Here is a 16,676-nt window from a genome sequence, read left to right as displayed (position 1 = left end):
TTTTTTATCTGGGCTTATGTTACAGTTATTAAAGCCTTCCAGGGACAGTCTTGAGAGCACTACAACCTTTGACCTGTGGAAGAGGACCTATGCCCTCCTGGCAAAGAAGCCCCAAACCAGTCCAATCCATAAAATCTTTGTTCTTTACACCTTTAATTACTTTTTCAAAACAGACTGCAAGTTATTAACTTCAGAAATCAGGAGATCTCACATTGGTAGAGATGTCTAACTCCTGGTTATCTGTATCCAAAAGCTTTCCCATGTTCAACAAAGAATGGCTGAAAGATTTAGGCTGGCAGGGACTTCATGGAGGTCACCTGGGCTGACCCCTCCTCAACAGAGGGCTAACTCAGAAGTATGGTCAGGTTGCTCAGGGCTTTGTTTAGTCAAGTTTTGAGTATCTCCAAGACTGGATATTCCACAACCTCTCTCTGCAACCTGTCTTAGCACCTGATCATTCTTCTTGTGATTGTGACAGCTCAAGGTTCATTTTAAAATCACATTTTGGTTGTACTACTAAAAAAAAAAAATCCCATTCTCTTACCATTTTAAGAAATATTGAAGCACAAATACAGGCTATTTATTTGGAAAAGAACTGCTAAAAACACTGAAACCGGTAATTTCTGAGCAGCAAAAAGCTAAAGTTGATGTATACTCCAAATCCCAACACAGAAAAAAGCTTAAACAAAGTTTAAAGAAAGGGAATTCAAATAAAAGTAATGCATCTGTGCAGTCTCTGAAGTAGGTTGAATTCTCTTCCTTATAGCTCATTTAATTTTATTTTAAGTGCAGAGAACTGAAAATAAACCTTCTTAAAAAACACTATGTCTACATGTTCTGTCTTAAGCCTCTCCCACCTTCTCTGATTCCCAAACCAACTTACACTAGTTAAGGGCCTCCCGTTTTCTTACACAGCCATGTGGCAACAGCTTTGCTACAGATGGTGGATAATTTAGTCACACAAAAAAAGTTGAGGCCTGCTCTTCCCCCTCCTTTACAGATAACGCTGGCAGCAGCACAGAAATTTCTTGAGGCCTGGAAGCTATTAAGGTTCATTTCAAGCACCCTTGAATGACCAGGCTTCTTTCTGGCCCTCAATCAAGCTGTCTGAGAAACAGATGTTTAGTTTGGTTTTGAGTTCTCAGAAACTGACCCCGAACATAGCACATGCACACAGGAGAGGACACTACCACATCAGCATACATGGAAAATCCCCCATGTTGCACCCAGTTTGGGTCTTCAGCTAACATCATAGAAAAAAAATGTCATCTCTCAACAGAAGAAATGTTTACTCTAGGTATGCTCATTCCCCACCCACTGGTAAAAACAATCTGCCTAACAGCTATTGTATATAGTCTACAAAATTGAAACTTAACAAAAAACATTGAGAGAAAGCATCAGGACATTTACTCAAAAATAGTTAGCAAATAATGAGAAAAGTAAATTTAGATAAATCTGGCAAGCCAATAGACCTCTGCTCTACAGAGTCATAGCAAGCGCAACACTAAATGCTTTGTACTTGTGCACATGAACCACAGAACAGTCGCAGCTTTTTTCTTTTTTTAAAAAAAGCAATTAGAGTTGAAAGCTGAATAAAGTTACCTGCCATTATTTTCATCATCTGCCTGAAAATGAAAAAAAGTTCTTGACTTTGAAATAATAGTTTTAAAAAGATATGACAGATTATTATCGAGCCAGTGCTAATGACCAAACCAAGAATTTTAGCAGCTAATAACACCATTAATTAAGGTCAAACGTTGCACCACATTACTCTTAGCACTGAATTTGCAACTGAGATTCATTTAGGACTTCTACAGCTTTTTCTAAAGCTACTGATACCAGATGGATGGATATGTCACTCATACACATGGCTTAAATCACACCTTCAATCTGTAAACCACTATGACCAGTTTGGACGTATATTGTCATTTTTATACTTCTATTTTACATTTAGAAATTTAATTATATTTTCCAAAAGAAAAGGGGGAAAGAGGAAGAAGCCACACCCTATAGCTCTTTACAATATACTGTTGAACACTAGATTTTAATGTTGAAGTACAGTATTTAACACACAGGGTTTTCAGCAGAGTTACAGCATGCTTAAGACATTTCACTAACCTGTTGAACACACTTGGAGTTGGACTGTGATCTCGGTCCCTTTCCCTGTCTCTGGTACGTTCTCGATCTCGGTCCCGGTCCCGGTCGCGATCCCGATCTCGGGAACGCTCTCTCTCACGTTCCCTATCCTTCTCTCTTCGTGCATAGTAATCCCACTGTTTGCTGGTGTCCATAAGACTAGACCATGAAGGAGCAGAACCTGCAAGGTGCGGAAAGGTGACTAAAGAAAAAGACGTGGGTATTAGAAAGAACAAAATCCGATAGCATATGAAAACTGTAACACTACTTATGCGTGAAAATGCAGACATTTGTCAGCCGCCTCCAACGATATTTTTCGATCTTCCCCTTTCATGTGAAAGTTAATTCTGAGCAAACTGCATCTTTCCCATGACGCTAATAAAGATCTCTGGCACTCATTTAAATACTGGTTATGAAAATGTACAGAACCAGGATATACACCACAAAGACTGTCTAAATACCTAAAAAAAAAAAAAATAATTGCACAAAAACTTGCTGAAAGAATCTAATTTTATGTGGTCAAATGGCTTTGCTTTGGGGGAACAACAAAACAAAAACACAACCAGAAAACAAAACTGCCTTTTAAACTCAGTGGCTCTGAAAGTCCAGTTCAGAAAAAGCAAGAAAAAAGGATGCTTCCAACTTTATATTTAGATAACACTATTTTTATATTTTGTCCTTTAAAATCATTGTATTTAAAATACTATGTTAGTTACAAAGTTCTCATTCACTAGTTTACATTCTATACTGTGCTTTGCCATATAGTTCTGATTACAGATCAGAAATAAATACTCAGAAGTAAATTCCATAAATTCATTCTCGGGAGAAGAAATAATGCTACCCATGCTTTCTAAGATACCATTTCTAATGAATGCTCAGCACAACCACTATTACCAATAATATAACAGTTTCAGAAAACTGAGCATATTATCTTAAAGATATCTAAAAGATGATATGCTGAAAAAGTTAAGAAGGAACTCAACACCATCTCACAACCTTCTTAAGTAACTAGCAATGGGAAGAGAGGAGGGAAATGCTTCTCCATTGCTTTCTGCCAATTCCGATGTAATAAATAACTACTACTCTTAATGCCCCAATTGTTCTGTCTGGCCCTCCCTCTCCAGAAGTCCCATGAATGCATTCTGTAAATGAAAAATAAGGTCTGAAGTATTTAACTGGAAACAGCACTCTCTAGTGGACTTACAGTACCGAGGACTTCTCACTTTCTGCTTATCTGCTTTGCTAGCCAATGACAATACAGCCGTCAATAAGGCGTTTGTTTTGAGTTCCATTTCAATATCTATAATATGAGAACAATATTCACTTGATTCCATGGTGTTATGAAGAGACAGGAATAGTATAATTAACATAAATATCCACTGAACAATATAAAGTGTGTTACTAACGCTGTTTTTATAAAACCAGTGCCTTCTGACAGCTATGTTCAGACTGCCTTGGCTACAACATCTGGGGTACGCCTGCCCCAAAAAGCTTTAGCAGCAGCTTAAGACAGCAGTTTGCCCAGTGTCCAAAGGAGGTATACAAAAGACCTTTTGAACAGGCAGTGGAGCAGGAAAAAACATTTCATTGTCAAAATACATTTGCAATGAAGAGCATTCTAGGTCTTTAAAAAAGCATTTATTTGAGGTTTTGCCTCTAACAAAATGCTTGACGCTGTTTCATTTCAGGGCTACAGACAAAATGAGGAGTTAATAGAAAAAAATGTCCTGATACAATAGTATGTTGTTCATTATACTGCCAAAACCTGAAAATTTTCTAAGGAAAGCAGCCAGAAATAGCAAAAAACCAGCTGGACTTTAAAGACTGCTAATTTCCTTGACTTACCACTGTGTCAACAACATATGTATGGTCTACAAGACACTGGCTGCCAGAATATTCTGATCTAAAGCGTAAACTTAAGTTTAAGTGTATACTACAAAGCCATTATTAATGATAGTATAAACTTTTATGATAAATTTGGTTACTCCCTCACATCTGCAGTAACTCTCATCAGATAGAAGTATGTCATTTCCACCCCAACAACCTGAGATAAACCAGTTATTTGATACCCTGTGCATTTTTGTATCTAGATTTTCACCAGTAATTATTTACAGCACACAATAAAAACTTACTTTCTAATATGAATTGGTGTTCTTTGTTTACTAGTTAGAATGAAGTAATTTGTCACTTTCAGTATTTCTACATGGATTATCCTAATAATTTCTACAAAAGGAAAGAAACTTCCAAAGTTTAGCTCTGATTTTATTTTTAAAACAGCAAGAGGGAACTTTAAATAAGCAATACTTTTGGAGACTTAAGTCCTGTTTTGGAGACGGTTAAGAAATTTAAAGCTGCATGGTGTCATAGTATAAGGCAAATTATTTAATCACATCTCCTTTAAGCCTCAAAAAAATACTGACTCTGAAATTGTTTCTGCAAGGAAAATAAATTTCTTGCAAGTTGGTAAGATAGAAAGAACATTTAGAGCACAGAACAGAGAAATGCTTGAGGAAGAGAGTGAACAAGCATACAGTACAAGTCACTTCACTGGCAGAGCAGACACAGTGCCATGTATTGACAGCTCAATAAAATTCAAAGATCTGATGGCAAAGGTAGCATTGAATTGTGAAAGGATTTACAAGCGTATTGAAGAAACTGCATTGATGCAGTGGAAAAGCACAAAGACAAAACAGACATTCCTGAAACTACTATGCAACCATCTTAACGGGTATCTTAGTATTGCTATCGCCCTTGCAGTGGGAAACATGCCTGTCCACTAGGGAAGAGACACAAAGGCATATTAGCAATGAGCCTTAATCAAGATGAGTATTTTTTCCAACGTGTTCCATGTGCTTAAATTCCTCCACAGTTTTGACACAGCCATGAAACATACAGACTGGCAAAGACGACAGGTTGGAGATTCAGTGCTATCATCCAAAGCAACTATTAAATAAATATACTTAGCGACTCTTGAAGAAAATGATCATCTGTACCCTACTGCGCCACTGAGCCCTCAATTTACCTAAGTTCGGATGCACAGAAAGCACTGGCAAAATACTGGCCAGAAATCAAGTTGTGAGACAGGGACTGTGAGAGTAAGATGCTGGCCAGGAAAACATCTTTCACTAAGAGATGAAAAACAGTGATAAAATGCCACTGAGCCTCTACAGATCCAAAAATCTGTATGACATGCACAGCTTAGAGACAGACAATTCACTTTGCGCAGCGAATAGGAAAGCTTTTGCCACCACAGGGATGCCAGATACACTGGAAGGTGGGAGCAGACTGTGCTCCTTGGTTTCCATAACCATACAAAAGTAAACATAGTCTTTTAACCCTGCTGAAAGAGTTCAAATTCAGTGTTTGCATTATCACGATGACAGTCATCTTTTGTATTTGGTGCTACAACGTAAGTGTGCCAACAACTCTGAAGGTCAACATAAAACTTGGAAATATTCCTGCATCCCTGACAACACTTGACAGAATAGCCAATTCTAACAGAAGAGATTCCAAATTGAAAAATATTCTAAATTGGAGAGTACATTTTAGATGCAATGTACATACTAATGACTGTAAGATTGCTTCACTTATGCTATGCTGCATGGCTTTAAATATTAAAGCTTCAGAAAAATAGTCACTTAGGTATCTTTGTTGTCTGCCTCAGCTCTACCTTTTTGCTAAAACTTCAGCAAATAGTTCAATTATTGCTAAAAACGTTGTTAGCATAAAGTAGCTGTTTGTCCACATCAAGAATTCTTGAAAATATAACAAGCTTTCATGCATGAAAGCGAACACTTGGTAACTGATGAGGATCCTTTCAATGTCAACAAAGTACCACTTGTTAGTCCACAAACTGCTTGAATGTCAAGAAATTACAAGCCATTCAAATACATCATATATATCATATCCTCTCTAAAGACTTAGGAACATTTGGGAGATATATTCTCAAGGTTTGATCTGTGCTGAACACTATGTATGTCCAGAACGGCACAGAACTTTCCCTACAATCTCTCCTCCCAGCAGCTAGGGTCCAAAGGAACACAGAGCAAGGAGATAAACTGAAAAAGGGTAGGTTATGATTGGACATAACGAAGTTCTTTATGATGAGGGCGGTGGGACACTGGAACAGGTAGCCCAGAGAAGTTGTGGATGCCCCATCATTGGAATTGTTCCAGGTCAGCTTGGATGGGGCTTTGAGCAACCTGGTCGAGTGGAAGGTGTTCCTGCCCATGGCAGGTGGGCTGGAGTAGATGATCTTTGATGGTCCCTTCCAACCCAAACCGCTTTGTGATTCTATGTTTACTTTATCTTCCCAATTTGGGCTAGATCAGGAAGAAGCTGACATCTTAGTATTGCAACCACTCTTTTGCCTCAAGAAGCAGAGATGTGCTTTAGAACTTAACAGTTCTAAACTCACTGTACGTTCCATGGATGTCCATTTGATTGCACAAAATGAAACTTTTATTTTGGTTCACTCTTACTATAAAAAACAGAAAGGGGTTTTTCAGCTCCGTGTTTTTTCCATACTATTAACCAAAAAGAGAAAAACTGACTTTTCAACAAGATAGCTCAAGATTATAGTATCTTAGACTAACAGTTTTTCAAAGGAGAGATACATCACTCAGAATTTCTCAGTGATTGGTCTTCGTTGGTTACAATTCTGGAAATCTTGGCAGTACTTGTTCTCCTGCTTCTAAATCCTACCATTTTCTTGGAAAATTTTCCATGACTTGTAGTCCGTATTAATGGTGTATTATTCTTCAAAATCTCAGTTCTGCAAAAGCAGCGTGGAAAGATATCCAGCATACAAATAAAAAAGCAAAACAATAGTATTTACCAACGGCTGTAAAATTGGCAACAGCATGTATCTGTCTACAATGGCAGGTAACGGGCTTTCATGCTGGGATAGAGTTAATCTTCTTCTTAGTAGCTGGTGCAGTGCTGTGTTTTGGATTTGGTGTAAGAACAGTGTTGAGGGCACACCAACGTTTTTGGTTGTTGCTGGGTAATGTTTATACAAAGTCAAGGACTTTTCAGTTTCTTAGGCCCTGCCAGCAAAGGGGGCTGGAGTGGCACAAGAAATTGGGAGGGGACACAGCCAGGACAGCTGACCTGAACTAGCCAGAGGGATACTCCATACCATATGGCGTCATGCTCAGTATATAAGCTGGGCGAAGAAGAACGAAGGGCGGCATGGTCAAAGTTATGGTGTTTGTCTTCCTAAGTAACCATTATGCGTGGTGGAGCCCTGCTTTCCTGGAGATGGCTGAACACCTGCCTGCCAATAGAAGGTGGTAAATGGATTCCTTGGTTTGCTTTGCTTGCATGCACAGCTTTCGCTTTACTTATAAAACTGTCTTTATCTCACTTGAGTTTTCTCACTTTTACTCTCCTGATTCCCTCCCCCATGCCAACGCAGGGGAAGTGAGCAAGTGGCTGTGTGGTGCTTAGTTGCCCGCTGGGGTTTAACCACGACAATAATGAATTACTGAAAGGACATGTTTAGTTTCTTAGCTAAAAACCTGATATCAAACAATTTGATAAAGGGCTAGTCAAAATTTTCAGTCAGCCAGCTTACTCACCACTGCCATATGAGAATGCACGAACAGAACGACCATCATAGCCAGAAGAATGTCCACTGTGGAAAACAAGATACATGTAAGCATCCAGTTTTACCATCAAAGCTCCTGCCATTAATATATACTTTTAAAATTATCACCTTGAATTCTTACCACCATACAGCCAAAACCAAAGTATTTGTTATAAACGGATGCAAGTCCTCCATTTTGAGCATTACTAATTAAGGAAGCTATCAACACAAATATTTCATGTTTTGCTACATGAGGTGAAAATACCATTCTCTCCTCTTAAATTTTTAAACAAAAAAACCCCTATCATCAAACCTGCTCTTCTGTATTTTCAATGCATTTTCTATTTGAAATGTTTCTTGCATCGTAAGATGTTTCTGCACAGATACTGAACTTAATCTTCAATTGCTTTAAAGTACTTCATTCATGAATGAATCCTCTCATTCCTTCTGTTAAAAAGTAGGTATGTGAGCTTATCTAAGAACAGGTGAACTTCAAATGTGTAGTTATACAAATAAACTATTAAATTAGCTACACATTTTCTAGGCTGATTTCTTTCAGTGGTAGCCAACTCAAGTAGGTAAAAACCAGAACGGTTAAAAAGGATGGTATGTGCACAGGACGTAATTCATACATATGTGATTCTTTCATGACTTTTAGCACTTTCTACATAACCTGAATGAATTATCTTTGCACCACTTAACCTAAATGTTATTTCTGTTCTTGAAAGCGCTTTAAGAAATAAGTTTTGGGATAGCTTACTTTACAAACAATGATAATGAAAGGCCAATGCGACATCTTAACATTTGAAAATATGAGATTCAGTTCCTAGGTTCCACAATGAACTTCATTTTTTCACATCATATTTCAGAAACTGTAAAAATATTCACTACAAGTAAATGCAATGACTGCTACTTAAGTATCAGATGCAGCACGCACTGCAACTGTCAGTATGAAATAAAAAATTTACTTTCATGCACATCAAATGCATCCAGTTAGGGTTTTTTTTCTGATTTAAATCAGATGAGGATTTTCTCAGAGATTAACCATCATTATCCTGTCGCATATATGTTAATAAGAGTTTTCAATTTCAAAGGAATAAATATGCACACCTTCCTTCAGTGAAATCCAAAGGACTGGAAAGAGGTGTGCATCATCTTCGTAAGCGAGCTTTGTGTATGACCAGCTTTTGGCCTCTAGCAAAATATAAATACTTTTCAAAGACTGTGCTGGACAACTCTTTTTTCTTCCTTTTAAACATATATATACACACACATAAAAAATATATGTACACATATGCATGTATATAAAAAAGGTATTTAGAAAAAACGTTAGGTCTATTAAAGCCAAACACTTAGAACACACAGTAGAAATACAAATTTGGATTCTGTGGAACTCTGGCATTTCTTATATTGAATCTGTGGCCAATTTGTTTATTAGCATACGATATGTATAATGATAGGCTAGCTGACAAGGATAGGGTTCACTTAAATAAGCCTTCAGACTACTAAAGAATACTTCAACAATCATTACCTTGACTTTGTTAAGTCTTGGTTTTTATACAGTGTCATAACTCAACTAAGCTAGTAAGTTGTCGAGTAACATACTCAAAACAACACTAAGTGTCAGAAAGGTGAGATGAGTAACTTTTCTGTAAAAATAATGTAAAAATCCGAAACCGTCTCCCCACTTCAAGAGAAAATCCATAAAACGCTGGATAGTATAAAAGGCCTTACTGATTTATTTCAGTTACAGAATACTGATACATTGCTTTATAAGATCTCAAACAAATAATCACCTTTCTATTGTGGGTATGAGGGAAGGTGGAGGACCGCCAGGTGGTGGTGGAAAGCCTGTAATAATAAATTAGGCAAGGGTGAAAAAAGAAAAAAACAACCCCCAAACCATGAACACATAGAAGAACTACACTAAGGATTCAACAGCAAACAAATTCCAGAGAGTACAACGCAAAATTTTTCTCAATGTGTAAAATGGGTTTTATTTTGTAAGAATGAGTATTACTTTCCAGCTTAACAAAGGTAGAGTATTAAACATATATTATCAGTGCTTCAAATCAAATATCTTATCATTCTTAAAAATACAGTGATTAAGCAGCACGGGAAAATTCCTGAGTATCTAACAATACTTAATAAACAACAACTGCAACTATTTTCTACCTAGTTGAAAAAAAGAAATGGAAAGACAAAAAGGAAGCACAGATCTAAGAAACAGGCTGGTTAGGTCCACTAGTCAACAGCATTTTCGTACATTTTCTTTTCTGCCTGTCATGAAGATAACTAACCCTACATCTATACATAGTTTCGTATTTATGAACTTTTATCTATATAACTATAAAAGGAAGTTGGTAAATTTTCATTTCTTAACCAAACGTGGAAAAAAATTCTAAGCAAGTTTACCTGGTGGTGGCACTGTTATTGGTATACCTAAAAAGAGAACAAATAAAATATAAGTTATAGTGATAGTTGATGTTTATTATCTGTAGATCTATTACCACATACATGATCAAGAAAAATGACTAGTTATTTTCTGTGTCCTCAGATGCAAGATCTCACATTAATACCAACTGTTAAAATTTTATGCAAGCCTTGTGAAATCTGGCTTTTTATCTAAACTCCTATTCTTCAGGATCTTATTTAATTAGAAACAAAAATAATGAAGAATGACTCTGGGCCTCAAGATTAGAATTAAATCCATAACCCTAAAATATTTAGTATCCAGAAGGAAAGTAACATCTCATTGAATATATTTGTTTTAATTTATATTCCATGATTGGATGAAAATAAACACAATTGGCTTCTGACCTTTAATAGCTTAGTATAGGAAATAGGAGGACCACGTGGAAAAAATACTCTAGCAACAGTATTGGACTTTTCAGTAAATGCTGTACCTCACTGCAATTATTCAGTTGCAACTTGGAGGGAAAAAAATGTTTGGTACCCTGTTTTCTTTTAAATATCTAAGAAAGGAGCATCCTTTAATGCAAACAAATCTAAGCTGTTCTAACTTTTCTAGTTTTCAGACCTGGCTTAGCTGTTCCAACTCTAACTAAAAGCTGAGGAAATTCTTCACTGCTAAAATACTGCCTCAACCCATCTTACTTGATTATGAAAGGAAAGATTACAAGGTAAAAATCATTTGTACACTTTAAAGGACATTATCTTCTCATACTTTGCAAAGAACTAGTTTTACCTCAATTGGACACACAAAACACTGTTACATGAAGGTAACAAACTGGGCTAAAACAAGATTGTCAATATTGTTTTACAATATTGTCAAACAAAATGGACAACTTTACCAGGCACAAAGCTCTTTCAATTATGAGCAACTCTGCTTCCATTAAAAAAATAATACTTTCAATCTGACAACTCACTGCAAGACTTTTAGAGGGGGAGAGAACAGAAAACTTTGCCAAGTGTTACAGCAAAACTGATGAAAGCATCCAAACAGAACAGCAGCCAGACCCACCTAAATTAAAACCCATCTCATCCAAGCTCCAGACTTCATCATTCAGAGAATATCCTAGATGTACTAGTCACTGTATGACTAATTTTATGTGTACATCATTAGTTCAACATTAGAAATAAAAGACTATTGTATGGCAGCAATATTTAAATACATCTACATATTATGTCTAGAAATACCAACTGCTCCCAAATTGCCTTGGCAGAAGGACAGAACCAAGGAATATGCAAGCTGAGTAAGAGTAATCGGTATCAGTGTTCACTAACTGCTGGTGATTTCACTGACACGAATTCTTACTAGCATTAATCCTATACGATTAAACAAGTTGTGAAACAAAATTGAGGTTGCTGTCCAATCCTGAAAACCCAATCTCTCAGCCAAAATGTAAGCCAAGAGACAGTGAACCCCAAAAGTCAAATTTCTGAACTGCATAAGCCATTTTCTCTTCACCAGCACACAAGCTTTCCAATGTGCACAATGAACATAAGCTGGAAAAATATCAGAAGTTCCCTCAAATCAGTTAAAGTATTAGGTCTAACTTATGCTTAAAAAAAATTTTCAATTGCTGTACTAAAAACAGTATATTATTAGCGCTGAGCATGGCTCTCAGCACTACACACATAATCGCTTGGAAAGCCATCAGCTAAATACTCTTTATAAAAAGGAAGAAATTCTGATTGAACAATTAATATTCTGCACAGAATTTTATCTTGTGCAGAAATACAAATAAATTCTCATCACAAGATTAAAAGCCAAATGAAAAATTTCACTTGAGAGCCATTCAAACAAAACTGACTGAATGTAACTAATATCCAAAGACCAAACACCCAAATAATTTTAATGCATTGGTTAATGCTGGGTATTATACTAAAAAAAAACACATAAGCATTTTTTCCTCAAAAACCTTTAAGAACATTTTAAAAGTCATGATTAATGATCGTACCATTTTAAGACAGAAGCTAATTTACTTGATGTTATCATAATGGAAGGAACAGTCTTCTGCATTCCAAGTTAGCAAGTATCACTAAAAAGATCTAAACAAATCTTTTCCCCGTCCTCACCTTCTTCACTAACACACAATGTGACACAAAACAAGAAAAAAAAAAACCCAAATAATAAACTTCAGTTAACAGAAAATCAAGAATCTCTTAACTCTTCACTCCTTTGCCTTCTACTAACACAGTGTATGAAAATATACTTGAAGCATCATCAGCCAACTACTTCTAAGAAGAAAAAAAAAAAGATTCTGAAATACTGAGTCATTTCTTGCAATGTAGGACTAAACTTAAGCACAAGTACAAGAAGCTGACATAGCATAGATCACACCATATACCTACATGTTGTACTGCCACAAAGATATACCCGACCTAAACCTAAATACTCAGACCTGTGTGTCAAAAGCAATCCAAGTGGCATTAGCACAGCATTTTACCTAATGTGCTCAAAATTGCTTCCAAGACATTTTATACCATCCTACTAACTCAAGGCTGCTCAGTATTTACAGAAAACCACATAGGTTTTACTAGAGGAAAGCAACACCACACATGCTCTGCTTGCAGAGTAAAGAATTAAACATGATAATGTTGCCACAGCTTAACAACACACTGCAAATTAGCCACACTCTGTAATAGCGCACAGCAATGTAATGCAACTCAACTTCATGTAAAAACTTCTTTTGCCACAGGGTAAACTAAGTCAAGTTCTCTCTTCTTTATCACAAAATAAAAAGTACATGCTTAGATTGCTGGGGCTGAGCAGATATACAGTTACTTACTAAGCCCTAATATAAGGTCGGGCAGTTAAACTTTCCAAAGTTATGCAACAGAAGTTCAATACTTTATTTTTTTTAGTATCACAAATACATGTCACATTTTAACTACACTCTTAAACCAAAACACATAAAGCAACTTTTAAAGCCTGTTAAACAGAAGCATCCACATTCTTCTTTAGATTCAAATTACTCCAACATAGCAATAAACCAAGCAAGCAAAAAGCAACACATTTTTTTGCCACAGCCAGTGATCTCCTAGGAGTATTTGAGGATTTTCTGCATTTGGCCCTTTGAATCGTTCCAGGACTCATGCCTCAAAAAAAGATTTGAATCGCAAGAGTGAATGAATTCAGAACAAGAGGTCTAACTTCAAAGCAACATCCTTTTTCAAAGGGGCTTTTGGAGGATGTTTTATATTTGGAATACTTAAATTTTCTGGCAAGTAGTCCCAGTTTAATATTGGGTAAGAGTAGTTTTTTTCCTCCTCCTCCATCAAACCTAGGAGGGATGGCAGATTCTATTTTAGGAACAGCTTTGAAGATAAAGAGCTGGCAACAGCACAATTAAAACACAGGCCTGAAGAAACCAAATCCACAGCTCTTAATCGTTATTTTCGAATCTACTCGAAGCATGGAAGGATGTTGAAGGAGACCTTCTGAACAAGTGTATGTCATAAACCTGCCAGTAAACCACAAGACTAAAGCCAAATCTGCCTGCTAAGTCTGTAACACATGTGGATTTCTTTCACCTTTAAAAGCTCAACAGGTGAGGGGGTTTGTAAGAACAGTCCAGTACACCTGTATGACATTCCTGCATGAAGCGCATTTGGGGTGTCTGTGGGGGTTCCTCTCATTTTAATAATACACAACTTGGATCACCTTTTCTGTACCACAATTACAATAATTACTTTCTAAAAACTTGCAATGCATTACCTATATTACTTTATCAGAAAGGTTTTAATGCAGCTTAAAAACACAGTTTGCATTAATGTCACGTTCTTCTCCTTTCTGTCCTGCCTGCAGTTAGAAAACACAGAATTGCCACAACATTCTGTGCCACAACAGCAGCACATTCTCTCTTCAGATATTTTTTATATTTATGCACAAAAACTTGGAAAAGGGCACAGAATTATTTCATCTTTAAATCTCTTCTGTTTTCTGTATTACACCATTTTGTGTATGACAGTAACTGATGAAAGCCAGAGCTCACCAGGCAGCAGGAGTTAATTGTTTTAAAATCATGAGCCGCCACTGAAGAAAGCAACCTCTTCTACTGAAGATTTAAATCCTATAAAGCCCCACACAAAGTTGTTGCACAGAAATAATGTTACTTCCGTGCTTATACATAGGAGCATTATCAGGGAAACTTTGAAAGATTCCCTATGCAAACAGAATAGCAAAGAAACTGCTCAGCATGATTTCAGAACACGTCAAGCAAAAGAACACAAGGAACAAAAGGAGAACATAAGGAAAGTGGCTCCACCTTAAATCAGTCTCTTCTGTAAACAAATCCTTCACTTTCTTACTCAAACACTCTCCAAAGTTTCTCCATCTACTTTCACTTCTCACTGACCATTCTTCTCAGTTCTTGCTAAGTCCTTTGGAACTTAACTCCTTAAAATGACAACACAACAGTGGTAACTGCACCAAATGCCCATGACACTCTCCCCAGTAAACTTCCATGAACATCAAGTTTCATTAAATATTCAGTAAATATAAGTAAATTTCAAACCAGATTTTATAATGAGAAAAGTGCTCAAAGAGCTTTGATTCCTGAAGATTCACAGGCACAGGATGCTGAATAAAAACATCAGTTGCTACGAAGACGTCTGACTGAAAGAACGCATACTACACAAATGCAACTCTTATCAGACTTATGGGAATTCATGCACACCGTGAGGGGAAAGGGAATTAAAGCTTCTGTTGCTGCTTTGACCTTAGATATCAGAGAATCCATCTTCTGACACAAATTCATGGTATGCCATGCTTTTAGTTCAAAAGTTTGTAGAATTATTTGTCAACATGTACCTCCCAACAGCCTTAGCAGTAGCTGAACTATAGAAAACATCTTTTCACTTGAAACATTTTCAAGGACACGAGATCCAACATTTAGTCCACACAAGGGCCAACATTTAGGCTTTAGGTAATTATTTACTACTTGGGATTATGCTTACTGAGAAAATAAAGACAAAAGTCTGTTTCTGCCTTGCTGATATATTTAAGAAAAGAGTAGAACCCAGAATTCTGAAATTCTTCAAATATAGCCAAACGTGCATGGAATGGGCAGTCTTTAATTCATTATCATCAAGCATTTGATGTTAATGCATCTCCCATTCTTCACGTCCTATGTAGTGCAGGATATTTACCTGGTGGGGGAATCAGAGGTGGAGCAGTACTGACAGTTGGAGGGGGTGGGAGGAAAGGAGGTGGTGGAAGGTGGGTAGGTGGAGCTCCTGGAGGGAAAAATGGAGGTGGCTTGGTAAAATTGTCTACTTCAGGATTAGATCGTTCTGAAAGAACCTGTAAAATATCAAACTATAGTTACAATTGCTATGTCAAAAGGGTAGAAGATAGGTTTCCTCTCTTTCCAGTTACTACAACAGGAAAGTATTACTTATGCACATAAAAAGCCATATTCAGATGGTTTACGTTCTATCTGCATCCCTACATTCAGCATCCCATACTTGCGTCAAGTACCTCTGAGGGTCTAAGAGCAGCCAATAGGGAACAACAAATGTAAGATCTGAGAGGGAATATAAGCTGTCTGAATATGGCCCAAAACACCATCTTAAATTTCCAGATAGAGGAAAATGTTTTAAAAATCAGTATGAAAAGCATGAAGAAACCCAAAACTTTAAATTACTGTGAGATGAGCCAAAAAACACATCAGTGTTTTCAATAGAAGCACTGCAATCCATTATTATTTTCATTCTTCAGCCTTAACCTAAGTCGGTATGGAAATGCAGCTAGGGCACCAAGCAACCTAGATTCTTCTCCACAGGTAAGTCAGGAGAGAAAAAGCATATGTATTCAATCTTAACATATTTAATTGTTTTCTTTAGATAATCCAAGCCCATAAAGACTAAAATTTATAAAGATTAGTCTTACGATTTATGGTAAAATAACACAATAGTACTTTTTTAAAAATTATATCAACTGTTTCTTCATTCACAATTTATTTTTAAAAGACTCCATTTCTCAAACTGCATACAAAGGCTTTCACTTTCAGCATTAGTGTCTGGCAGGAATAAGGTTGAAATGGACAGTCAGTTTAAATATTTATCTTGGTCACATAGTACACAAAATGCTTCCCAATGCAGATCTAGCAGGGCCAATGCTGTCTCCTGGACTTTATTAAAATATAATCTGAAATATTGCTTATTTCCTTTCAGTTAGAAGTATACCAAAACATTTATCTTTTAAAATATATCAAGTATTTACTTAATATAAATATACAATTAACTGCCACAACTTTCTTTCCGATCTTAAAACTACTTCTGTATTACTCATTCACATACACCAAAATGTTTTAATCAGAAGCTATGGGGAAAACACAAATGTCTTTTAGTCAAAGATAGTGTGCAAATCTGCAGTATAAAACCTGTATGTTGCTGTTTTCATTAGCACGCCGTCGTCCTTCCACCCTGCTGATAGTGATGGTCTGTCCAATCACATCTATTGTGCCAGATAATCGCCTGC

The 16,676-nt window shown here is 36.6% G+C and overlaps 1 protein-coding gene across 4 annotated transcripts in view; it reads right to left on the bottom strand.

Moving 5' to 3' along the window:
* Positions 1-16,676, bottom strand: part of FIP1L1 (factor interacting with PAPOLA and CPSF1) — a 42,796-nt gene that overhangs the window by 3,520 nt on the left and 22,600 nt on the right. For 3 of the 4 annotated variants that reach the window (XM_080386083.1, XM_080386084.1, XM_080386086.1), the window contains 6 exons: positions 16,579-16,672; positions 15,344-15,497; positions 10,142-10,168; positions 9,523-9,577; positions 7,719-7,774; positions 2,119-2,338 (listed from right to left, as the gene is read on the bottom strand). In XM_080386083.1, the coding sequence (XP_080242209.1) occupies positions 2,119-2,338; positions 7,719-7,774; positions 9,523-9,577; positions 10,142-10,168; positions 15,344-15,497; positions 16,579-16,672 (606 nt within the window). The remainder of the gene's footprint in view (positions 1-2,118; positions 2,339-7,718; positions 7,775-9,522; positions 9,578-10,141; positions 10,169-15,343; positions 15,498-16,578; positions 16,673-16,676) is intronic. The other variant, XM_080386085.1, reaches the window with a different exon arrangement.

This window comes from Falco punctatus, assembly GCF_963210335.1.
Source record: "Falco punctatus genome assembly, chromosome: 1".
Classification (NCBI taxonomy): Eukaryota; Metazoa; Chordata; class Aves; order Falconiformes; family Falconidae; genus Falco; species Falco punctatus.
This window is presented reverse-complemented; position numbering and strand designations above follow the sequence as displayed.